This window comes from Schistocerca cancellata, chromosome 1 (genome assembly GCF_023864275.1).
Source record: "Schistocerca cancellata isolate TAMUIC-IGC-003103 chromosome 1, iqSchCanc2.1, whole genome shotgun sequence".
NCBI classification, from domain to species: Eukaryota; Metazoa; Arthropoda; class Insecta; order Orthoptera; family Acrididae; genus Schistocerca; species Schistocerca cancellata.
This window is the reverse complement of record NC_064626.1, coordinates 839,009,538-839,035,955: the sequence shown is the minus strand read 5'-3', so window position 1 is coordinate 839,035,955 and position 26,418 is coordinate 839,009,538. Positions and strand designations below refer to the sequence as shown.

The window sequence follows — 26,418 nt, the reverse complement described above, 5'->3', positions numbered from 1 at the left end:
CCTGCAGTGGCAAGATCCCATAAAAAATTTTTACAAATACACAGTACATATGTACCAAGTCAATAATATTACTTATCTCAACCCTGTGTGTGCTGCCTCGCCCCAGCCAACGTACGATGGTCACAGGCTCTCCACCGAAATCAATTGAAAGTATGATCATATGGGGTATCAAGTGAAATTTGTGACTGGGTTGAAGACTTTTTGATAGGGAGGATGCAACATGTTATCTTGGATGGAGAATCAGCGTCATGTGTAGAAGTAACTTCAGGTGTTCCCTTGCTGTTCATGTTGTATATTAATGATCTTGTGGACAATATTAATAGCAACCTCAGACCTCATACAGATGATGCAGTTATATAATGAAGTACTGTCTGAAAGAAGCTGCATAAATATCCAGTCAGATCGTGACAAGATTTCAAAGTGGTGCAAAGATTGGCAATTTGGTTTAAATGTTCAGAAATGCAAAATTGTGGACTTCACAAAATTGAGGGGTGGGGGTGGGGGTGGGGTGGGGGGGATCAGACCCAAAACTATGACTATAATATCAGTTAGTTACAGCTGGAATCAGCTAACTCATACAAGTACCTGGCTGTAGCACTTTGGGGGAATATGAAATGGAATCAGCACATACGCCCATCTGCCTGAAATTTGCACATACGCACATCTGCAAAGAATATTGCTTACAGATCACTCGTTTGACCCATTCTAGAATACTGCTCAAGTGTGTGGGACCTGTGCCAAATAGGAATAACAAAGGATATTGAGTGTATACAGAGAAGGGTGGCATGAATAGTCACAGGTTTGTTTGTTTCAAAGGAAAGCATCACTCAGATACTGAAGAAACTGAGCTGACAGACTCCTGACGATAGATGTAAATTATCCTGAGAAAGTCTACTGACAAAGATTCAAGAACTGGCTTTAAATGATGACTCTAGGAATATACTACAACCTCTGTGCATCGCTCACATAGGGATCCTGAGCACAACATTAGAATAATTACAGCACACACGGATACATTCAAACGATCATTCTTCCTGCACCCCATACATGAGTGGAGTGGAAAGAAACCCTATACAATGAAATGAAATGTACCCTCTTGACATGCACTTCACAGTGGTTTACTTAGTATAAATGTAGGTGTAGACGTAGATGTAGAAATAGGGAGTTGTATAAATATTTCATACTAATTAATGATTCTGGTTTCCAGAATGAAATTTTCAAGTTTCAATTTTGGGTTGCTGTTTCTCTTGTTACATAATGATCCACTTACATCTAGGCCATATGAGTGGGCAACAGTTTTTTTTCAGAGCTACAGAATTACAAAGCTGGTCTATATTTTCACATATCCTTCATTCAAGTGGGTTTTCATCAGATGTAAAAAAAAACCACCAGACACATGACCCACCTGTACTGTTTCTTTTCGTATGATACGATAGAATTTTATTCTGAGAGTTGCACCTTTGGTTTCATAGAATTCATAAAGTCTTTCATTGTATTTGTGTTTCTTGTTTTTGATACACTGCCTGAAAAATATGAGAGTATGATAAAGTTATTGATTTGTCAATGCAGAGCTTCTTAGCAGTAGCTTTTCTGCCTGAATGCTCTTTATGATAACAACATTATTTATATTAATGGAGAAAAAATGTGTGCACAGTTTGCATGTGTATTGTGCATATTCTTTGTATATTTGTGCTTTTAATTTTAATTCTCAGTGTATTGTAGGGTGACTGCGGCTTTTAGGTAAACAGATTAAGGAAAATGTCAACAAACAACATCTACACTGCATAACGTGCCAGGACATCATTGTTAATATGCCATGCTTTCCCAATTTTAAATGCTCTTTAACTGTCCACCCTATCCCTATGTGTCACATTGTGTGTCTTCTTCTTCCTTCATTTTCATTTTCTTGTGACAGGCTGATAGATGAGTCATAGGAATATTCATCCATTGCATCATTCAGATTGAAAAAAATTACAGTCAGTTACTCCCAAAGTTGTTGTGCTTTATGTTCAATTTTATTTATTTTTCACTTAGGATTATTCGAGATATCGAATATATTAAGGCAGACTCCAGCAGAGAACTCATTGCCAATTACAATAATCTGTGATAATGTCAGAGATCCTGGAAATATGGGCTCTGTGCTGAGAATTGCTGCTGCTGCTGGTTGTGAGAAGGTCATCTTAACAAAAGGTATGTATTCTTTTACCTAATGTTCACGTGTGAGTCAGATATACCGGTATATAAAATATGCAGTCAGGTAGTTAACTTCCATTTTACATATTGCTGGCAATGTAATGTGACTGTTACAGTATTCATAGATTAGTAAGAATATTGAAACTCTGTGAGCTGGAGGTATTTCATTCGCAGGTTGTTATTTTGATTTATCAATTTTTCAGTTCTTAGAGTTATTTTACTGTTAAACAACAATTTTACAAACACTCAGTTGAGTTATTGGTGACTCACTGACTATAGTTAACACCCCTGTATTGTGTACAAAATTAATATTGCTTATTATTGCTGTTGATAAAGAGTTAAGCTCATTGCTATATTTGTCTTTGCTTCCAGAGACAGTACCTAGTCCTTTAACTTTCAGAAATTGTATGATTGGAATGTAACTGATTCTAGTATGTTACTATTACCATACATTTTATATGAAAATAAAGACAGTGAAAATAAGTGAGTAATTTTGGATTATTTGTAAGAAGTCCTTGAGTTGTGATTAGTGAGTGAAGCAAAAAAGAGACTGTCATGCAGAAGCACACTTGTAACATTATATGTTCTCATTTATAGCCACTGGCTGTATATCTGAAAACTTTTTACGTTAATACTGTTTGCGGGACTCTTCCTTCTTCTGTCAAACGTCTTCTGTGTAATGTTATCATCATCTGATCCTATTGTAATTTTATGCCATGAAGAGGATGTTAAATAATTTTGTGGATTCTGGATAGTAGTAAGAAATAATATTGTTGCATAGTATGAATGATCCACAAATAGCATGTGTGCTATCCACACAGTCCTATGAAGCACAGAAGCCTTAGTTGACCTAGGTGTTCTCCTTAGATTCAGAGCTGAGGCATCTTGTGCACACTTTCTTGAAATGATATATTATTAATCTAACACTAGATTAAACCAGGAGAGGTGCTTGCAAAGACCACAGAGAGTTTTTGTAGACTCTCACTCACAGTAGTTTGATGTGCTAATTTGTATTGAGGCAAATGTGACAGAAAGATGAGTTTCTTATAGGATATCCGTCAATGCAATTACAGATGTTATCAATTCTTGCACCAGCCATACAATGGGGAGCCAAAAGAGAGAACAGTATTCCTTTCCTGTGGGTGGAGTGGCCATAAAAATGGGTTCTTCTGCTAGCTACTTCTAGAACACACTGTTTAAATCTGTTGACCATCCATCATCGGTGTGGAAATGTCAGTTAGGTTGAAGTACTTGTTTTTATAAACACTGTTTTATGTGTTTGAGAATTTTGCTGTTGTGAAAAAGTCCAAGCAATATGAACAACTAATTACAGATAATTTTTTCTGATGTTACAAGTATGAGACATAACCCGAGGAGCAACTAAACTAGATGAAGACTACATCATTACACTACTGAAAAAAAGCAAGACATGAAAACAAAGAGGAGTATATGCATTGTTTCTTTTTTTTATCTTTATCTCTCTCTCTCTCTTTTTTTTTTTTTAACCTGATGGAAGGAATGGGGAAAGGATGGCTAGCTGGCTGGAAGAAAGGGAGAGGGTCTAACATCCATTTGCTAATGAGAGGAATCTGACATTAAGGAAATTATCTACCTTTAATTTAAGCTACCACAGTTAACCAACACTACTTCTTTCAAATGCTAAAATGAATGTAAGAGGCATGTGGAACAGCTGTCCTACACTGTGGAGTCAAATGATGGATCGTCCAACTCAACAATACTACTGGTCGTGTAGCATTAACCATAGCCATATCAACATATTTTCCACAATGCTTATTACCAAGGGGTGGGATGGTATGTGGGCACTGTACACCCAATCTAAAAAAAAAAATTGTTAATTGTTGTATATGTTTGTATATGTATATGTATATGTTTGTATATGTATATGTTTGTATATGTTTTAAAGAGATATTGTTGTGTAAGAAAGATCCAGAACCTGAAAATATCTTTTATCGCCTCCTTAGTGATTTCAATGGCACTTCCATTATCATGTTGTACTGATTGTGGGGGAGTGGGGGATATTTTATGCCCACTGTAAAAAAAAATGTAAATACAAAATTTGTTACTTTTTGTTGACTTTACTCACAACATACTTTTTAAAGAGATAGCAATGGGTAAGGTCCTGAACATGAAAATACTGCCTTTTCAAAATATTGTTACATTCCATCCTTGATTTTCCATTGTTGAATACTGAATATCACATTCACTGGGAAAGTGACATAAACTATTAAGACTTAAAAAGTTAAATTTAACTTAAAAATTTAAAACATTTGTGTAATTGGGTAGAAGAATTCATTAAAAATAATAAAAAAAATTCAGAATTTTAAAATATGAAGTAACTCACTATATTACAATATTTTTAAAGGTTGGCATAAAATAATGCCCTTGCCCCCCCCCCCCCCCCCCCTATTATTGTGAGGGTTAAGTGCCAGGTATGTTTTTGACCAAAATTAAAATAAAACTAGTTTTGCAACCCACTGTACTCCCGGAGGTGACCCCAGTGACTTGCTTGTTCACATAATGAAAAGAGAAACATTTCAGACCACTGAATAGGTGAAAGGTAAATTGCCAAACTCATAAATCAGTATCTACAATAACAAGTAGTCTGACCTAACGAGCCTTCTGCAAGGATCCTGTTTGGTCAGCAATTTTTAAAATCTCCGTGATAGAGGCACATAACTGATAAACTGATCACTCCTGTCCTTTCTGCCTGCAAGAAAGGAATATTCTAATTATGTGATGTCTTGGCACGTATAGTGAGCAGTGAAACTGGAATAATAAACTTTATACATTGATTTTGCCACAAATTTTAAGAATGAAGCATACACACTCGTATATGTTGATATTCCAATCTGGACTTGCCATTGTTTCATATATGAATAAATTATGATTTTGGTGGCTGATTCATGTTCTCACTTAAACATAGGTTGAGACAAGGGTTCAACATTGTTAAAAAAAAATAAAAAAAAATGCATTTACATTATGAACAAAGATCCTTCTGTCTGTGTGCAAGATGTTGTCATTAGCTTTTGAATGTAGTAACATGAAGCTAAATTAAAATTTTGGCCCTCTGCCTTGTTCTTTCCTACTACTTACCCCTAAGAAAGCATGATGTCTAGGAGTGTTGGAGAATAAACACAGTTCATGGTCTTTTCTGTCTGTGACTTTTCTATCTGTGACTTTTCTGTATTCTCCACAATGAAAAGAGGCTCTAAAGATAAACATTCTCAGGACAGAAAAGAGATGAAACAAAAATAACTGAACACATGAAACAATGTATATGAAACCAAACACACACTCACCCTAACTGAGTTTCTGCTTGGATGATGACTCATCAACTGATACAAAATCACTTTAATAGATGCACCTAACAGATAATCCTGTACTACTACACCTCTGCATGCAGAAAAGGAATTCTGCTTGTTTAATTCTTCTGCCACCAAACACATTAAATGTTAGGTTAGCCAGACCCTTGTCTGGGATAGGATTCATGATACTTACTGCCAGAAGTTTGTCTTGAGAGAGTTGTTCTTCAATGATTTGGAGATTGCTTCAAATATCTCAGCATTTTCTTGCTATTGGTTGGATGGTTCCTCTAGGACCCTGTCTCTTTGGAAATATTGCTTTACTGCTTGGCTACCGGTGAAATTTGAATGCTTTGGAACCTGATAAACTAAGAAACAAGAAACTAATCTTCCAGGTGTTAGTCAAGCAAACAGTTTTTAAATCTTTCTGGGAAATTGTGGAGGAGCTTAGAAGGAAACATACTGGATACTGACTAGGATGCATATGTCTGAAACAATATCTTTGTGGCAGAGATATTGTTTCTGGGTTCTCTTTGTGAGGACCTTGGCACAATTGTGTTGCCCTCTGATAAAGGCTGTGTTGTGCTTCTCCTACTCTCTATTACAGTCTCACCAGTGATCTGGGCAAAAGGTTGGATAGAAAATCAGAATGCCCTCCTCAAACCCCCCCCCCCCCCCCCCCATTTTTTTTTTTTTTTTGGCAGAAAAACCAAAGAAAACTTTACTTTCCATTCTGCACAATCCAACCAGCAGAATTTTGTACCTCTGTGCTGAAAGTCACGTGATTTACCCAAACATAAAAATATACTTTGTTCATTGGTGCACAGGGGCCATGCAGTCTTGGATCCTGAAAGTTAGCCAGCTAAATTATCTTACATAAAGTATATCCTTTGCAGAACATTTACAGTGAGCAACAGATATCTTGCTTTGAAAAAAACCTAATCTGAAATATATTTTCTAGTCTCTCTTTGAAATCAAGGTTCTTCCATGTTTCATCAAGGTGGTGTAATGTCTACACAAGACAGATGTCTATTGTGTCCCCTGTGGTTGTGGCTTCGCATGTGTTGGTCAGATCGTTCTGACCAAAGTATTGAATATGTGTCAGGCATGCATACAACAGCCATGCATATCAGTTGTTGCTGAACGTTGCGCTGAAACTGGCCATCCCTCGGAGTGCTTGAATACGAAAATTTCAGCCTCCACTTCTATCCATTAGGACAATGTTCTAAGGGAATCTACTGAGATTAAGTTAGCATGTGACATTATAAACAGGGTGGAGTTGTGTTCCATAAACTCTGTGTGGGATACTATTCTCCTTGTTGAACTACAGAAAACTGAATGAGTACATTCCTTCATTGCGTTAGTGTTTACTAGTGGTAATATTTTGGTGGTGGTTGCCTCTGTTTGGCAGGTGGTGACAGCATCTCTTGTACATAGTTGGGCTTCCTGCATGCTCATGGGAAAAATATTTTGTTTAGCAGGAGATGGTCATTTCAGGTACGTGAAAATATGCACATTGAGCCATTGAATAAGAGATATTAGTTTCTGTGCTGGCAGAAGTGCTCCTCTTCCCACAGCAAATGTAATAGTGCCACTAATGATGGGTCTGGAATATCATCAACTTGCTGATTGGTATGACAGTTGAGTGTAGGATGGGTAATGTTCACAATATCATTGTATTTGATCATGGGCAAGTAGTGTGTACCCATTTCACTCAAAACTCCTAGCCTTTGGTGGCACTAGGCTTTTCATATGCAACTCTTTCATTTATGTACAGTGATAGTGACAGTCAGTGCTGTCACAGGCTACTACCATGGCCATCAATATGTTGATCACAATTCACTGTCTACTACTGTAGACGGGGGAGTGGATAGATGATAGTGCAGCAAATCATCTGCCAATTCAGTGCTGATTGATAACAATGACCAGTGAGATTAGATTAGATTAGTTTTTCGTTCCATAGATCCGTGCTGAGGAGATCCTCGTGGATGTGGAACATGTCAAATTTTTTTTTTTTTAAGCTGAAAAAACAATACTAATAGTATGAATATACACAATACATCATTTGTTTCTATTAAAAAATTCATCAATGGAGTAGAAGGAGTTGGCCACTAGTAAGTCTTTCAGGCTCCTTTTAAACTGATCTTTATTTGTAACAAAATTTTTTATGTTTGCTGGCAAATTATTTGAAGATGAGTGTTCGTGAGTAGTGGACCCCTTTTTGAACTAAAGTAAGTGTTTTTAAGTCCTTGTGCAGATCATTTTTGTTCCTGGTATTGTATGTATGAACTGAGCTGTTTGTTGGAAAAAGAGATATGTTATTTAGGACAAATTTCATTAAGGAGTAAATATACTGAGAGGCAGTAGTTAGTATAACCATTTCTTTGAAGAGGTTTCTACTGGACGTCCATGAATTTACTCCACAAATAATGGGTATTACACGCTTTTGGACTCTGAAAACGTTTGTTTGACTTGAAGAGTTACCCCAAAATATTATACCATATGACATTATGGAATGAAAGTAGGCAAAGTATGCAAGCTTTTTCATTTTTATGTCACCTATGTCAGCTAACACTCAAATTGCAAATACAGATTTGTTACGGCGTTTCTGCAGTTCAGTGGTATGCTACTCCCAACTGAATTTATTATCAAGTTGTAATCCCAGGAATTTAAGACTGTCAACCTCTTCTATCTGCTCTTCTTCATACTTTATACATATGCTGGGTGGAAACCTCTTACAGGTTCTGGATTGCATATAGTGAGTCTTTTCGAAGTTTAATGTCAGTGAGTTGGCTTTAAACCATTTATTAATATTCATGAAAATATCATTAGCAGATCTCTCTGGAACTACACTTGACATACTATTTATTGCAATACTTGTATCATCTGCAAACACAACGAACTCTGCTTCTGGCAGTGTAACTGATGAGAGATAATGTACGCAAGAAAAAGCAATGGTCCTAAGATGGATCCTTGTGGGACACCACATGTAATTTCTTCCCATTCTGATGATGACTGATGACTTAATTCACTAGTCCCTTGCACTGACACCCTTTGTTTCCTGTTAGCGAGGTATGACTTGAACCATTTTGCAGCACTGCCCGTGACACCATAGAATTCTAATTTATTTAAAAGGATGTTGTGGTTCACACAATCAAATGCCTTTGACAAATCACAGAAAATACCTGCTGCTTGTAATTTGTTATTTAATGAATTAAGTAAATTTTCACTGTAGGTGTAAATAGCCTTCTCGATATCAGAACCCTTCAGAAATCCAAACTGTGTTCTTGATAATATGTTATTTGTGGTCAGATGGTTGACAAGCTGCCTGTACATTACTTTTTCTAAAATTTTTGAGAATGCTGGCAAAAGTGAAATTGGTCTGTAGTTTGTGGTATCTCTTTATCCCCTTTCTTGAATAGAGGCTTAACATCTGCATAGTTTAGCCAGTCAGGAAATGTCCCAGTTATAATTGACTGGTTCCACAAGTAACTTAGAATTGTACTAAACTCACAATAACATGCCTTAATTAACTTTGTTGATTTTTCATCGTAACCACTAGAATGCTTTGTTTTTAAAGATTTTATTATGGAAGTTATTTCTTTTGGTGAAGTGAATGACATATTCATGTACCTGAAGCTATTTGTAAAGGCTAGTTTCAGATATTCAAGGGCGTTATTTACTGATCCTGACAATCCCATTTTATCAGTAGCAGATATAAAGTACTTGTTAAATAGATTTGCCACACTATGTCCATCGGTTACTAATGTATCATCTACCCTTAATGCTATTTGCTCCTGTTCCTTTCTGGAGTAGCCATACCATCTTATATGGCGTACAGAGGCCACTGTTGAACTTATGTCGCTATGCTCATCACACATCACATGGCACATGGTGCATAAACACCACCATTTCATGTTGGAGGTATGGAGAAAGGTCATCTGTACTGATGAGTCACAGTACACATTAATACACACATACGTTTATCATATACCACATGTGGGGATTCATATTACTTATGTACTGAACACTGTTCATGAGGTAGTGGAAATTGAACCTACTCTCCAACTTGTGCAGCCACTTATTCACAAGCAGCACCCCTAAATGCTTGTATTTTCACTAAGTGAATACACTTCTGAATTACCAGAATGATTTGAAGAACAGTCCTTGAACATGAGGATGATTATGTGTATGCACCTGTCCCCCACCTTCCAGTTCAGTTGATCTTAATGGTATTGAGCACATTTTCAGGTTCCTTTGAGCTAAATTTGATCAGTTGTTGAGAATTGTGCTTTGTGGTTAAGTGATCATGGATCTGTATGGTCACTTAATACTTTTGGTATTTAGTTGATTCTGTGTGTTGCTACCACCATCTTATCAAAAGTTGTCTAATTCATTACTCATGAAAGAACATTATTGTAGAACATTAATTTTGACTAACAACATCAAAAGATCAGTCAAATAATGGAAACTCCAATGGAGTTGGCAGTTTTGTGCACGTTAAGTGTTCTTGCTTGTGTGTGCGAATGATGTGTGTCTCTCTTTTTACTGATGAAGGCTGTGGCAAAAAGCTTTATACAAGTGTCTTTTGATTGAGCATGGCTGCGACTTGATGTGTCTTCTTTATGATAAGTATCAGTCTGTCTTTTCCTAGATTGTTGCATCAAAAGGTTAAATTTCACTGGCACTGTTCAGCTGTGGAAGATGGTGGTTGCTTCTTGAACAGTTACAAATTCACATTCTCTGTGCTGAAAGTGAATTTGGTACAAGGCTTGTGACAATGCACTAGCAAAGACCAAATTCAGTTCCAGGCTGTTACTGCACACTGAGAACAGAGAAGAAGAAAATCCCCCTTAATACTTTTTACTAAAGTGCATTGCAATTACTAGCTAGTGGACTTAATGTAAGTTGTTCCTTTTTTAGATCTCGTAAACAAAGAAGTCTTTTAGTAACTTTTGGTGAGGTTTTAAGAGATCCTAGATAACTTGGTCTTATGTCAGGGCTCTTCTACTAAGACATCAGTTCATACACATATTCATATGGGAAGAAATGTAACACTACATGGAGATACTGATACAACTGTCTGTGGGAGTTTCCATTGTTTTCCTAAATCTCTACTGTACTTCTTATGCCAGAACACTTTCAATCTTTTGAGTGGTGACATACTGCCTGGTGTGCAAGAGAATTATCTCTCTTAAAAAACCATTTCAAGTTAACCATCACTCCTGTTGATAGGGGTCTGTACTTATGGTTGATTTTCAGTTTTTTTCTCACTTTTGGGCTTTGCAGCAACAATGTACACAATGATGTTTAAGAACTTGTGGTTAGGGTAAAACATACTTGCTTTAGGTGTTGTTAAGAGAAGCACCCTCTTCGGGTTCTGAGTTAGGGAGACACCACGTAAATTTACTATTAACCGGTTACTGTGCAAGGCCCCTTCAAAATGCAGTTAACTTTCTACACTGTGCCGTACCACAGAGTCAAGAGTTGGAGCACTGTGTTGTGTACATGCTTGTTGACAGTTGCAAAATGTACACACCGTGCACACTATCCATTACGCAAGTGAGTAGAAGACTTTAAAAGGTTTTGTAGCAGTAGCCAAATAAGGGAAAAACCATCATTTAAAAGGAACTTTAATTTAATAGGAAATACAGTGGCTTCAGAGAGCTTTACGGTACAGAAAAGCATTATTAGCACTGCTAAGGCCAAGTGAAATTCTCTACTCTGCTGAAACAGTTGATAAATCAAAAGTACTGCTCACATTAAAATGTATTTTGTCATATGGGTCATACATATGTACTGCACACACAACAGTCTTCAATACTTATGGACATAATCCATTATAAGTCATGACTTGCAAAACCTCACTAAGAATTGGAGCTCTTTCTTGATGTTAATTCCAAATGGAACAATTTGACATTGACCAGATCAAGAACCAACCATTTAAATTTTCTGCTGTTGGGTCCTCGGCTGATATAAATTTTTTTAAAGAGGCAATTATTCAACACTAGTTGCTGTAAAAAATTATTTGTATGTGGCTGTGTCAGCATTCACGCCATTTTTCAAATGCTTGATGTGCATACCAGGCATCTATGGCAGAAGTAAAAGCTATAGAAATGTATGGGTCAATACAGAAAAACCAGTTGGTATCTACACTGTATCATTCATCAGATGTAATCGGTCTTTAATTTGTTTAATTTGACTAAGGGTTACCAAGCACAAATGAGATTAAGTGCCATATTATTATTACTTCCCCTCTTATGCTACAAAAGGCAAATATAAGAGTCATATAACAGGAGTATTGCAACATTACACTGTCTTCTATACAGATTATCAGACATAAATAAGTGGTCAGCTGCATTATTCCCGTACGTAGATTCTTTTGCACACCACCGAGCAAAACAGTTATAAGTAGCCAGTACATTGTTGTATACATAACCTTCAAATGCTATTGCCATGTGAATTTTTTGTTCAAAGTGATGATGACTGTCATTTAGCATAATATTGGAGCCTCAGGATACATATCAAATGTTTAAGCAGACTATGAGATGATGTACATGTACCTTCAAATATGTATTCCTATATCTATAAACTTTATTGGATGGCAGGATACTTTAGGTTGTCATATGAAAATGGCTTCTTTATTTAAAAAGATTTAACTTGGAGAAAACCTGACACTTATTCAGTACTTGTGTCAGAGGAAGTTTTGGTGTGGTACTGCAGATCAAAAGTAGACTAACCTGTAATTATTTTACAAAGAAAATTAATGCACACACATGATCCCTTATATTATAATATCATTAAATATGTCTTTGTGAAACTGTATATCACCCCAGAGTATCGCAAGCATGCTGTTATGCTTGTTAACAATTTTAATGTAATGTAAGGCATGCATCATTTTTTAATATATAGAACATACTGTGAAGGCAGTGGGTGGTAGAACAGAAGACAAACTTAAGTAATATTTGTTTTATGGATTGAATAGTGGACTTAATGGTTGATATCATGAGCTATGTGTCTCCCTTGCTTTCGAATCTTAACTGTGGAAAGTCCAGTCTGGAATAACAACAATATTACGAAACAAGAAATTGCTACTTTTCAAACAGAAGAGGCAGAGTTGCGCACAGGTACAGTCAAGACTACTAAACATGTAAGCTTTTGGCCAAAAGGTGTTCTTTGGAAATAGAAAGCAAACACACACGCATGAGTTAAATGTCTCCCTTGCTTTCGAATCTTCACTGTGGAAAGTCCCGTCTGGAATAACAACAATATTATGAAACAAGAAATTGCTACTTTTCAAACAGAAGAGGCAGAGTTGCGCACAGGTACAGTCAAGACTTTTAAACTATTTCTTTGGAAATAGAAAGCAAACATGCACACAGGTGCGTGTGCGCCCCCCCCCCCCCTCCCCCCACACACAAACACAACATGACCACTGTGACCAGACTCCAAATCTGAGTTTAAATGTTTAGCAGTCTTTTGACTGTGTCTGCCTGCATCTCTATGTGATTAGGGACAATCTATCCTTTTCATAACATTGTTGCTATAGAAACTGTCTTTTATGTTTTTTAAAATACTTATAGAATGCCAACCCTCTTCTTCCTTACCACCTGTTTTAACCTTCCCATCATGAGTATTCGGGTTCACATTTTGCAGTATATAGCACGGGACGAACCCATGTGTGTGTGTGTGTGTGTGTGTGTGTGTGTGTGTGTGTGTGTGTGTGTGTGTGGAATCACTTGGCCTAATTTATTTTCCACAGAAACAATTATTCTGCCTTCAGTATGTTCTTTTAGGTGAACATGAACAGTACATTTTATCTATATTCCCTCTTTAATATAAATACTGTTTATCAGTTATAACGTAAATAGTGTACTGTATATTACTTGTCATGGAAGGTATGAATATGTCACTTGAAACAGATACTTGTAGGTCTGTATCACTTTTGATTGCAAAGCCTGTGATGAACTTATAATTTGACCAAAACTGTTGCATACCTGCTTGCATGTTCGTTAAGCTATGTAACGTTTGGAAAGCATGCAATGTGATGTGAAAATATGGAATGCACTCTATATTTGGTTGTTTGTAAATGTTAAAAATTAGGGTAACACCATAACAAAGAACAAAATTGGAAATTAGCTCAGACATATGGTTTGTTCCTTATATGTTGCACCTGTTCAGGATTGGAATATGCTATACCATTGCTCATGCACTTCTTCCCATTCTTTTTATTCATTCCCCTTACTTTTTTGTGGGCACAACATAGTACATCAAATTTCACAATGTGACCTGTGTATAACATATGTTGGGTATTAAATGAATTAAACCAGCTGAAAATGCCCCTATTGGAGTGCAAAAGAAAGTGGTGCTCGTGTGTAAAATACTCAAATTGAAAAGTGGTGCAGCAGCTGTCCCATTCTACCTTCTTCAGCACCTTTAAAACTTTCGCAAGAAGTTGGCTCTTTTTATCATGCAACTCACCTCTCATTCCCACAATCTCCCCTAACTGTAACTTGCTCTCACCCACTAGTCCATTGCTGCAAGTTGCTCATACTCATCCATCCCCACTTGCCCACTCTCACTCACTCATTCAGCCCAACCCATTGTCGTTATCTCTTTGTTTCTCTCTGTCACTTTCTCCTGTCTCACAGCCACAGTCTCCTTTGTTCCATCCTGCCACTACTGTCTCCTCTCACTATCACTGTCCCTGCCTTCCTCTCTCTTACTTCTGCTATCTCATTTATTCCTTCACAATGCTGGTGTCTCTTCTCACTATGACTTTCTCTCTCTTCCTCATTGTTATAAGACTGTCTGTCATTATCACTGGCTCTTCCACTTCTTCTTCACCCTGCTGCTGTGTCCCTCTCTTTCTCTCACTCTGCCATTGTCCCCTGCACGCTTTCTATAACACAACCATCGTCTATCCTCTTGTAGTATTGTTACTTTTCACCCCCTTTGTCATTGCTACTGCCTCGTTCTCTCTCAGCATAAAAAACTGTAAATATTTTTGCATACCAAAACTTAGGGTAAATTTTTAAAGGTGCTGAGGAGGGTAGAATGAAGCAGCTGGGTTCCACTTTTCAGTCCGAGTCTTTTAAGTAGGAGCATATTCACCTTATTTGGGCTCCGATAGGAGCATTTTCCCACTGGTTCCCTTCTTCCTACTGCTACAGCAGAGCATGTCACTCATATGAAAAGAAATTTATGATTCGGTAAAATTTTGATAGTATACTTATGTGAAAATGAAATAATTCAAAAATAATTGTACACCTCTATCCAGATTTTATGTGCAAAAAATTTTTGCATTGTGTTTGCCTGACATCAGGTTTTACATGTTTATTTTACATGTACAAGTAGGGTAACTTTGAACCTCTGTATTTTGAAACTGAATAATTAAAAAAAATTTCAAGATTGATCGAGATCAGCATCTTAGGAATAAATGGTGAAAATTACAGCCATTTTCTGTGCTAAGCCGTCTTGGAATCCGCGGCTTGGTTTTGTTACCCAGAAACCATGTTTTAGGGCTGTTTCTCGATAACCAATAAGACTTTTTGAAAATGAGAAGATGGCACTTCTAGAGAAATCCTAGAGAATGTATCATTTAAATTTGAGCAGTTTGCTGCAGTTAGTTATTTAGATATATGCTGCTTATGGCGAAGAAATGGTGGAAATGCTTATTTCAGTTTTTCTCAGGAACTGCCCATAGAGGAAATGGTGACTCTTAAGGCATATGGTAGACCACATCTAATGCAAAAAAGAACCAATCAGTTTTCTCTATTTGCCTGATCTGGAGGAGGTGTGTAATATTCAAAACTTAACCATATACTGTAGGATAGTTATAGTAAGATGATCCTTTTGTATGGTATACGGATGGTCCCTAGCTCAATGGCTATCCAAAACACTTGACCCTTATTTTCTATCATCAATAGAAACTGAGGTATGAGCTTTGGAAGAATCCCGTTTTTATGCATGGTGTTTCAGAATATATTGGTAGCACATGCTGTTGTGAGTGTACCGATAATCTGCAATTGTGGGAAGCAGTCGGGCTGTCTGCTCACACTGTCAAGTGCTGCAGTATACCAGCAAGTGGCATCTGTGCTTAAATCATTTAATTTATATGAAAGTGGTGATATTTGGTTACCTATCATTGTTCTCCGATTTTTAATTATAACTCTATGTAGTGCCCCTTAAACAAAATTATTGCAACACCAGACAAGTCATCTGGCTGTAGATACTAACAAGGGAACCTCCCCATCCCACCCCCCCTCAGATTTAGTTATAAGTTGCACAGTGGATAGGCCTTCAAAAACTGAACACATATCAATCGAGATAACAGGAAGAAGTTGTGTGAAACTATGAAAAAATAAGCAAAATATACAAACTGAGTAGTCCACGTGCAAGATAGGCAACATCAAGGATAATGCAAATGCAAGAGTGCCGTGGTCTCGTGGTTAGTGTGAGCAGCTGCGGAATGAGAGATTCTCGGTTCAAGTCTTCCCTCGAGTGAAAATTTTACTTTCTTTATTTTCGCATAGTTATGATCTGTCCGTTCGTTCATTGACGTCTCTGTTCACTGTAATAAGTTTACTGTTCACTGTAATAAGTTTAGTGTCTGTGTTTTGCGACCGCACCGCAAAACCGTGCGATTAGTAGACCAAAGGACGTGCCTCTCCAATGGGAACCGAAAACATTTGATTGCAAGGTCATAGGTCAACCGATTCCTCCACAGGAAAATACGTCTGATATATTCTATATGACACTGGTGACGGCATGTGCGTCACATGACAGGAATATGTTGTCGACCCACCTAACTTGTACACTTGGCGAATGGGTAAAAAGATTCTTCTACCTTGCCCGATTTAGGTTTTCTTGTGGATGTGATGATCACTCCCAAATAAGTGATGAAAACATGAGTTTGTCACCTAAACTGAAAATAAAAAGTCAAAGTTTTCACTCGAGGGTAGACTTGAACGTAGGACCTCTCCTTCCGTAGCTGCTCACGCTAACCATGGGACCACGGCATTCCTAACTTCGTATTATCCTTGCTGTTGACTATCTTGCACATGGACTACGCAGTTTGTATATTTTGCTTATTTTTTCATAGTTCCACACAACTTCTTCCTGTTTTCTCGACTGATCTGTGTTCAGTTTTTCAAGGCCTATCCACTGTGCCAACTTATAACTAAATCTGAGGGGAGTGTGATGGGGAGGTTCCCTTGTAAGTGCTACCTGTGGGAATAGGAGATGGGTCACTAGTTGAATATAAATTTAGGTGTTAGGAAGCTTTTACTAAGTATTTGTGTGTAGCGTGCCTTTTATGGAAGTGAAACGTGGATGGTATACAGTCTATAGCAAAGAGAGTAGAGGCTCTTAATAGGTGGTGTTACAAAGAATGCTGAATATCGAATGGGTAACTAACACAGAGGTAATGAATCAGTTTGGGGAGAAAAGAACTTTGTGTCACCATATGCCTAGAAAAAAAAAAAGGTTAGGTTGAAAGGGTACAGCCCAAGGCATCAAGGCTATTTAATTTTGTAATGGAGGGGTAAAAATTGTAGAGGGAGACAAAGGCTTCATAACGATAAGCAGGTTCAAATGGAAACAGACTGCAGTATTTATGCAGCTACGAGAAGATTTGCACAAGGTAGACTAAAGTGGAGAGCTATACCGAATCTGTCTTGAAACTGATGATTCCAACAATATAGATCAGAAAAAAAATTCAGGAAAACAGTAGTAGAAAATATTTGAAAGTCATTGTAAAAGGAATTATCATGTCCTATACCATATGTATGTCTTTCCATGACTTAACTGTGATGGGTGGCCATGTACTTCGTACAGAAGGTTTCTTTGTAATAGTGGAACTGTGGCATAGAAATCTTGTGTGTATTTAGAAAAGTTCATTTTGTATAAATTACATTTGGCCTACAGTGGTATTAATGAAATGTAATATTTCTCTGCCTGATGTGTATTTCAAAGAACACCTGTATCACTAGCAGTAGGTTCTTCGGTATTAAGAATTTTGAAAACAGTGTTTTATATGTTGTTAATTAGATATTTTTAACTTTAGTAAAGTGGTTTGCCACCTTCACATCATTTAATTTTTGTCTAATATCTTTTCTCTATCCACTGTGCCACATGTTTGTACAATGCAGTTAACATCCAGAATGTTACAGGTTGTGTAGATCTGTGGGACAGCAAAGTGTTACGTACTGCAGCAGGTGCACATGGTCGCTTGCAGTTAATAGAAGATCTTTCATGGGAAGTTGTTCCTGAGCACCTACCAGATGGTTGTGTTACATTTGCGGCAGACAGTTCTCAACTACAAAGTCATGTGACACCATTGCTCTATTACAACAAGGCTGAATTTCACTTGGCTTCACACATAGCTCTGATAGTGGGTGGTGAAACCCATGGGCTCAGCTCATCTGCCCTGGCGCTGGCTTCTGCTCGTCTCCATGTTCCAATAAGTGCTGGCGTTGATAGTCTCAACACGGCTGTTGCATTTGCTATTATTGTGTTTGAAGCAAGACGGCATTTGACTGCTGGTACTTAGATATTGTGGACACTATTTGAGTTACATAATGAATTGAGGAAGAGAGGTGATATGGTAGTTACTGATTTTGAGTTGTTAAACAACTGTAGATAGTTTTTAGAATCATGTTTTTGTCACACTCCAATTTTTATTTTATTTACTTTGGATTAGCTATTAATTGTGTCAATGCAATTAAAAATAGTAGCATGCAGTTTTCAGATCTGGGTAGCAGAGTTATGTGATTTTTTTTGTGCAAGCCTTTTTGTGTTATTTCTTGTCTTCGTGCTGCAGGAAAGCGTAGTTGTAACTACTGATGTAACGCAGAGAAAATAAACAACATTGATCCTGTTTCATCATGAAAATATCGGAATTATTCAGTGATTGTTTTCTCTTACCTGAAATGACTTCCAAACACTGAAATAAATTGGAGAGTAGAACAACCTTTATTTGTGCTGTTTGGAATGTTTTTGAAAAAGTGTGGTATATGTGTACCACTGTAAATAAAATTGCCAATACGTTTGGGTGATATTGTTGAACAAGATAGGGTAAAGGGACTTTTTTGTGTTTCTGTTTGCTCTGGTGGAGTATTTAATCTCTCTCCCAAAACTTTGGTTAAAACTGAAGTCATAATTACTATTCAGCTCTGCTTCAGTGGGCAATTCATTGTGGACTTTCATGGAAATATTGCTGATTGTTTCATGAGACTCTAGCAGGTTGAAGCAATGAGTGTGTCAAGGTGTCTCATAAAAAAAGGAACAAACTGATTTCGACATGTCTTGCATGTGAATGAAAAAGTTGACCATTTAGGATATACTTGTTACAAAGCAATAATATTGGAAGTACCTGATTGGTCTGTGTGGATATAAAATAAATTGTGAGTTAGTGGTATGCCTTTGTAGTGCAGATACGATGAAGGTATGGTTATAATAATGAATCTTTGAATGTGAGTGTTTCACAGTATCAGCCAGGACTGGGTAACTATTGTATGTTCTCGGCCATGGTATAGACTAACTCTTCTCATTCACTGAAATTAAAAATATCCTCCCTACCATTCATCCCACCCCTCTAGTCATATTCTTCTGCACATGCAAACTACATAAAATAGGTGTGTCACTATGCTCTTAAAAAACTACTAGCCCCCTCCACATTATTGATCATTTCTTTCTGAAAGATCTGGTCCAAAGAAGGAAGATTAGAGTTGAAAATAACTTCAATGAGATAGTCATTAGAGGTGGAGCCCAAGCTGGAACTGAGAAAGGATTTTGAAAAAAAGGGGACGGGGAGGAATTCAGCCACTTTAGTTTCAAAACAACCATCAGAGCAGTTTTAAGATTTAGGGAATAGGGAATTTTCAGAAAATCTAACTGGGATGGGCACAGTAAGGATTTAAACTCCATTCCTCATGAATGCAAGTGTATTGTTTTACCACTGTGATATCTCACTTGGTACAGGTAGGAGACCTGTCTCATATCTAGTCACCATTCCACTCCTGTCACTGACATTTTATACCAATCAAAGGCAGGGCCACCTGTGGAAACACCCACATTGTGTATGATCTTTACTGCATCTGCTGCATGATGTTTAATACATGTTGATGGCTGGTCCTCTTTACTCGTGTCTTCCCTATACATTTCTCTTACTGTATGTTCCATGTCTTCCTCCTGTACCTTTTTCTTGGCATTCACATAGCAGGTCTTGCCCCTTTCCCTTGCCTCTTTGCAATGATGCCAGGCAAAATTGGCTTTTACACGCCTAAATGTTCTATAGTGGCTATCTTTCTTAACCCTCTCCATCTGCTCTTCCTCTGCCTCATTACCTCATGCACCTTTGATTTCTCCACAACTCAGCCCATCCAGTATCATTACTCATTGCAGTTAGGTAGCTATACTGTTAGAAAACAGTGGTGTGTGTGTGTGTGTGTGTGTGTGTGTGTGTGTGTGTGTGTGTGTGTGTATTGTTCAGCACTTATCCTGTCTGTTGAGTAGTGATCTTGTAATAAAGGCAGGCAGAGTGAATGATGGCATGATTTCAGTGTGGGAACATATCAACAAAAGACAGGTGTGAGCAGTATAACATTAGTCAGGTGAGGAAGACCCTATATTGGACTTTCAAAGATCTTTTTTTTGGGGGGGGGGGGGTGGGGGGGGGGGCAGCCGTTAACCTTCCACAGTATGGGAAACATAGTTAACACAAATCTTCAAGCACCATGTAGCAGTTTATGATGCAAAGTCCACAAATAAGACCAATTGTAAACAACACTGCTTCAGACAGTTCTGCAGGGCTTTTGTGCCTGGAGAGGAGTCAGATTATCAAGAACGCCATTACATCCATTGACAATTTCATACTTTCATGTTCCAAATGGAAGTAGGCAAGCGTCTGTAGGAGTTTTGACTTTTTAAATCTTTACACTAATAATTCTATGAACCAATCACTACAAATCTATACTAATAATAAACCTGTAAAACTGTTGTGCCTGTTTGAATATGCTTTCTCCAAAACTTCTTGATGAATTTTCACGGGGTTTTTTGCAGGTAACTAGAGTATAGCTTGGGACACCATAGTAGGCTTTATCTCATCAAATCAAATCATGGAAGAAAAGATATCATAATTGAAAGTTTTATCAATACTAATATTATAAATGGGAAAGTAGCTCTTTCTGTTACATTTTCATCACTAACCTGCTGAACCGATTCGATGAAATTTGGTATGGCGATAGCTTGAACCCTGAGGAAGAATAGAGGCTGCTTTAAAGAGCGTGTAGCACAAGATACTGACTTGAAGAATATTATGTGAATTAGGGAAAAATATTTACTGTTTGAAAAAGCTGTTTACTCAGACTTTTGATCTTTACCGTATCTGTGAAAATGCTTTTATTTGATACATGCCATGTGATGTAATCCAAAACAATGAATACAATGCGCATAAAATCTTCAATGTGTTTATTCCATACTTCCACACTATTTGTTGTGTAATGTACACTTTGTATAATGTATTGATACTTCAGTAGCATGATGCATAGATGCAAGCTTCCCCTCTGTATACAATGCTCGGCAGCAATGCTGTGCATGCTGACGACACATCTTGTGTTGGGATGGTTTGGAAGGGGGAGAGCAGTGTACACGTCATGAGCTATGCTCACCTGAACAGGCGGACACATGAGGGTTGGGTGATGTTGTTGCATGTACAGTAGCTTACATAGTCACCATCACTCATCACAACAAAACTACTGATATGCAAGAGCAGCTGTTGGTCGCAGCTACGGTAATAATGAATGATCATCTGGGCAAAGATAAAAAACATGTTCTCCACAGAAACTAGAGAATTAAATTGTTTCCTGGAATTTGTTCTTTCTAATAATTATTACAAATTTCATAAAAATGTCTACTGGCAATTTGATGGCTTGATCATGTCACCTACTTTTTGGAATGTTTAAGGGAGTTCTCCATAATCCACCAAGCCGAACAATTGGTTTGTGAGAAACCTACTTGCAAAAATGTATTTCATATTAGAGGCATGTGTTTGACAATTATTCTACCATTAAAGAATTACATGAGTAATTTGTCTTGTTCAGTAACAAACATTGTAATGTGCCATGTATAATAGATAATTAAATCATGATGATAATTGTATTGTCCTGAAACATATGTAATGGGAAACATTATTTTAATAATTTTAGTAAATGAGCTGCAAGTGGAATGGCAAACTATGGAAGCTCATAGAATCACAGAAATTGACAGTTATCAGGAGCATGACGAAAAAGCGCTAAACGTATTACAATCGAAGAGAGAATGGTAAGAAGTTAATACATATTCGTACTATGGCAGGGTTGTACATATGACTACTATGACAGATAAACAGAAACAATGTAGAAATACATTATAAGTAACATTAGGATTTTCCACGTCACAGCATCCCATTTGTAGATAGGTTTATTCCATGTAGTCAAACTTCGGTGGTCAAGGTGTTATAGTATGGGGAGGCATAATGTGGCATGGGCGAACTGGCCTCCAAATCTTTGAATATGGGGCACTCACAATTCAGCATTATTGTATTTACTTCTTCCCAGAGTGCACCTTGTCAGGGGTTTATTTGCCTCGGATTTCATTTTTATGGCTGACAACTGCACGACCGCTTTAAACTGTGTAGGTGGATGAATTGTTGGAGCGAGAGGATATTTGGTGAATGGACTGGCTTGCTCATTCTGTCCCCCTCCCCCAACTTGAATCCAATTGAGCACCTGTGAGGAGTATTGAGGAGATGGAATACAGAAGGTTCACATGTACCAATGACAATCAAACAATTGTGACCTGTGAAGTCTATTTACAATCAAACAGTTGTCAACTGCCCTAGTGGAAAAATGAAATGCCCTAGCATGACTTGTTATCAGCCTTGTGACCAGCTTGGAAGCACATAGCAGAGCACACACACCCTATTAAGGACAATGTCTCACATTTTGTGATGTCCAAGTGACCATCATAAATCACAGTGACTTCAGTGTAATTATTGTCTCTGAACATACATCATTTCTGTTCGTCTCATTGCATATTTGTTTCAGTTACCATTTGTAATATGCTGTAGCTGGTCTTTCTATGTATGGTCCAAGTTTCATTGAGCTGTGTTACTTGGCAGTGACATATTGTGGGAAAATTACTTTCATGGTCAAGTTTTGCACTCCATTATATATTAATTAATTGCAAATATTTTTTTCTCATATTTACATTGCTCTTATATTTTGTCACTGAAAGAGTGCACAGGGGAATCACAAATGCAGTGTTGACTGTTTTTTCAAATGTGAAGATAATAATAATAATAATAATAATAATAATAATAATAATAATAATAATTGGAAAGCCCCTGGGAATGATAAAATAGCAAATTACTGGCTAAAGAAGTTCACCTCAACACATTCACATCTAACTAAATTATTTAACAGTTACATTGCAGACCCATACACATTCCCTGATACACTTGCACATGGAATAACCTATCTGAAACCTAAAGATCAAGCAGACACAGCAAACCCAGCTAAATATCGCCCCATAACATGCCTACCAACAATATACAAAATATTAACTTCAGTCATCACACAGAAATTAATGACACATACAACACAGAACAAAATTATAAATGAAGAACAAAAAGGCTGCTGCAAAGGAGCACGAGGATGTAAAGAGCAACTGATAATAGATACAGAGGTGACATATCAAGCTAAAACTAAACAAAGGTCCCTACACTACGCATACATTGATTACCAAAAAGCCTTTGATAGTGTACCCCACTCATGGTTACTGCAGATTTTGGAAATATACAAAGTAGATCCTAAATTGATACAGTTTCTAAACACAGTAATGAAAAACTGGAAAACCACACTTAATATCCAAACAAATTCAGATAACATCACATCACAGCCAATACAGATTAAGTGTGGAATATACCAAGGAGACTCATTAAGTCCTTTCTGGTTCTGTCTTGCTCTGAACCCACTATCCAACATGCTAAATAATACAAATTATGGATACAATATTACTGGAACATACCCACACAAAATCACACATTTGCTATACATGGATGATCTAAAACTACTGGCAGCAACAAATCAACAACTCAACCAATTACTAAAGATAACAGAAGTATTCAGCAATGATATAAATATGGCTTTTGGAACAGACAAATGTAAGAAAAATAGCATAGTCAAGGGCAAACACACTAAACAAGAAGATTACATATTGGATAACCACAGCGACTGCATAGAAGCGATGGAAAAAACAGATGCCTATAAATACCTAGGATACAGACAAAAAATAGGAATAGATAATACAAATATTAAAGAAGAACTAAAAGAAAAATATAGACAAAGACTAACAAAAATACTGAAAACAGAATTGACAGCAAGAAACAAGACAAAAGCTATAAATACTTATGCTATACCAGTATTGACCTACTCATTTGGAGTAGTGAAATGGAGTGACACAGACCTAGAAGCACTCAATACACTTACACGATCACAATGCCACAAATATAGAATACATCACATACATTCAGCAACAGAAAGATTCACATTAAGCAGAAAGGAAGGTGGAAGGGGATTTATAGATATAAAAAACCTACATTATGGACAGGTAGACAATTTAAGAAAATTCTTTCTAGAACGAGCAGAAACTAGCAAAATACACAAAGCAATCACTCATATAAATACATCAGCTACACCATTGCAATTTCATAACCACTTCTACAACCCTTTAGATCACATAACATCAACAGATACAAAGAAAGTAAATTGGAAAAAGAAAACACTACACGGCAAGCACCCGTATCATCTAACACAGCCACACATAGATCAAGACGCATCCAACACATGGCTAAGAAACGGCAATATATACAGTGAGACGGAAGGATTCATGATCGCAATACAGGATCAAACAATAAACACCAGATATTACAGCAAGCATATTATTAAAGATCCCAATACCACAACAGATAAATGCAGACTTTGCAAACAACAAATAGAAGCAGTAGATCACATCACAAGCGGATGTACAATACTAGCAAATACAGAATACCCCAGAAGACATGACAATGTAGCAAAAATAATACATCAACAACTTGCCATAAAACATAAACTAATAAAACAACACGTTCCCACATACAAGTACACACCACAAAATGTACTGGAGAATGATGAATACAAATTATACTGGAACAGAACGATTATGACAGATAAAACAACACCACATAACAAACCTGACATCATACTCACCAATAAAGAGAAGAAATTAACACAACTAATTGAAATATCCATACCCAACACAACAAATATACAGAAGAAAACAGGAGAAAAAATTGAAAAATACATCCAACTGGCTGAGGAAGTCAAGGACATGTGGCATCAGGATAAAGTCGACATTATCCCAATTATACTATCAACTACAGGAGTCATACCTCACAATATTCACCAGTACATCAATGCAATACAGCTACATCCAAACATATATATACAACTACAAAAATCGGTAATTATTGATACATGTTCAATTACCCGAAAGTTCCTAAATGCAATATAGCATATGCCATACGGTTACAAGGAAGTCACGCTTGACCGAGGTCCGCGTCACATTCCATTTTTAACCAGACTTAAGTCTGAGAAAAAAAAAGTCAATAATAATAATAATAATTTGACTGTGTACTTCCCATGTTGATCTTCTGGGCATCATCACCAAAGCTGTAATACCTCCTGTAAATCTAAAAAATGTTGCCTTATTTACACCAGATTTTAGAAATAAACTTTCCACACCATTTACGATTGAATATATGATATATTTTCTTCTAAATACATCAACAATTCACTATATCGGTTGTGAATGGTGATGGTGATTTATTTGGGTATAACACACTTCCACTGATTGTAAGCCTGCTGTGGCTTGAAAATTAGTTAATGTTACAACAAGTAAATAAAATAAAAAATTTATAAAAAAGTGACTGGTTGAATGTTAAACTGAAATTATTTATACTAATTTGACATGTTCAGTCCACATAAACAATCTCAAGTATTCATCATGCTTCCATTGCACCATCTTTCTATTGGTGATAAAATAGTTCTTTGAAAGTCAGCGTATCTCCAAGACGGAGTGGTGACCCATGAAATACTTGTTGATGTGTCTGAGCATTTATTTCATTTCACTAAGTCACTACAATTGCCGTCCTGTGCTGAAAATCTACACTGTCTTTCGATATAGCTCACTACATTCACAATAAGAATGTAATCAATGCATAGTATCTGCCCTTTTACATTAGACATATTATTCTGTGTCGTTATTTTCTTACTAAATGAATTACTTTTGTTTTGGGTATCATTCGTTGGTAAGAGGGTCTAGGATATGCCTCACTCTCTTGGACTGGTGTGTATCACTACCATCCATCCTGGACTATCTGATTCAGTTTCATGCTCCCCAGTTTGAATGACTAGAAATAAGTGTAATTTTTTTGAAATTCCACTTATGAATATTATCCCAAATGCATTCTTTCTTCTTGTGAAATTGCACTTTTCATATCAAACCTGACTGTGATGTTAAGACATGGCAGTGATATGTCCCCTCATTGTCCTCACTCATTTCAAAGCTCTGGAGTTACAGCAGTTATTTAAGATAAGAATACAGGTGTAAATATATACTGTTTGGGTGCAGATGTTTATTTAGGAGAGAGTGGGGCACACTGCATCTGATCTGGGCTCAGGATCACAAGATATTTGAATTGTGATAGAGTACTAAAATTTGAACTGATAAAAGCAAGCTATGGCCTCAAGCAGCCATTGTCACTTGGTGGGGTGATGGAATGCATGAAAACGTCAAATTTTTGTGATGAGGGTTTACAATA

General features: G+C 37.0%; 1 protein-coding gene across 2 annotated transcripts in view; it reads left to right on the top strand.

Annotated features, from left to right (window-relative positions):
- The window catches only part of LOC126188845 (rRNA methyltransferase 3, mitochondrial), a 62,881-nt gene extending 44,471 nt beyond the window's left edge, over positions 1-18,410 (top strand). For both annotated transcript variants that reach the window (XM_049930480.1, XM_049930469.1), the window contains exons 3-4: positions 2,035-2,190; positions 17,690-18,410. In XM_049930480.1, the coding sequence (XP_049786437.1) occupies positions 2,035-2,190; positions 17,690-18,069 (536 nt within the window). In that variant the 3' untranslated portion in view covers positions 18,070-18,410. The remainder of the gene's footprint in view (positions 1-2,034; positions 2,191-17,689) is intronic.
- The last annotated feature ends 8,008 nt before the right edge of the window (positions 18,411-26,418 follow it).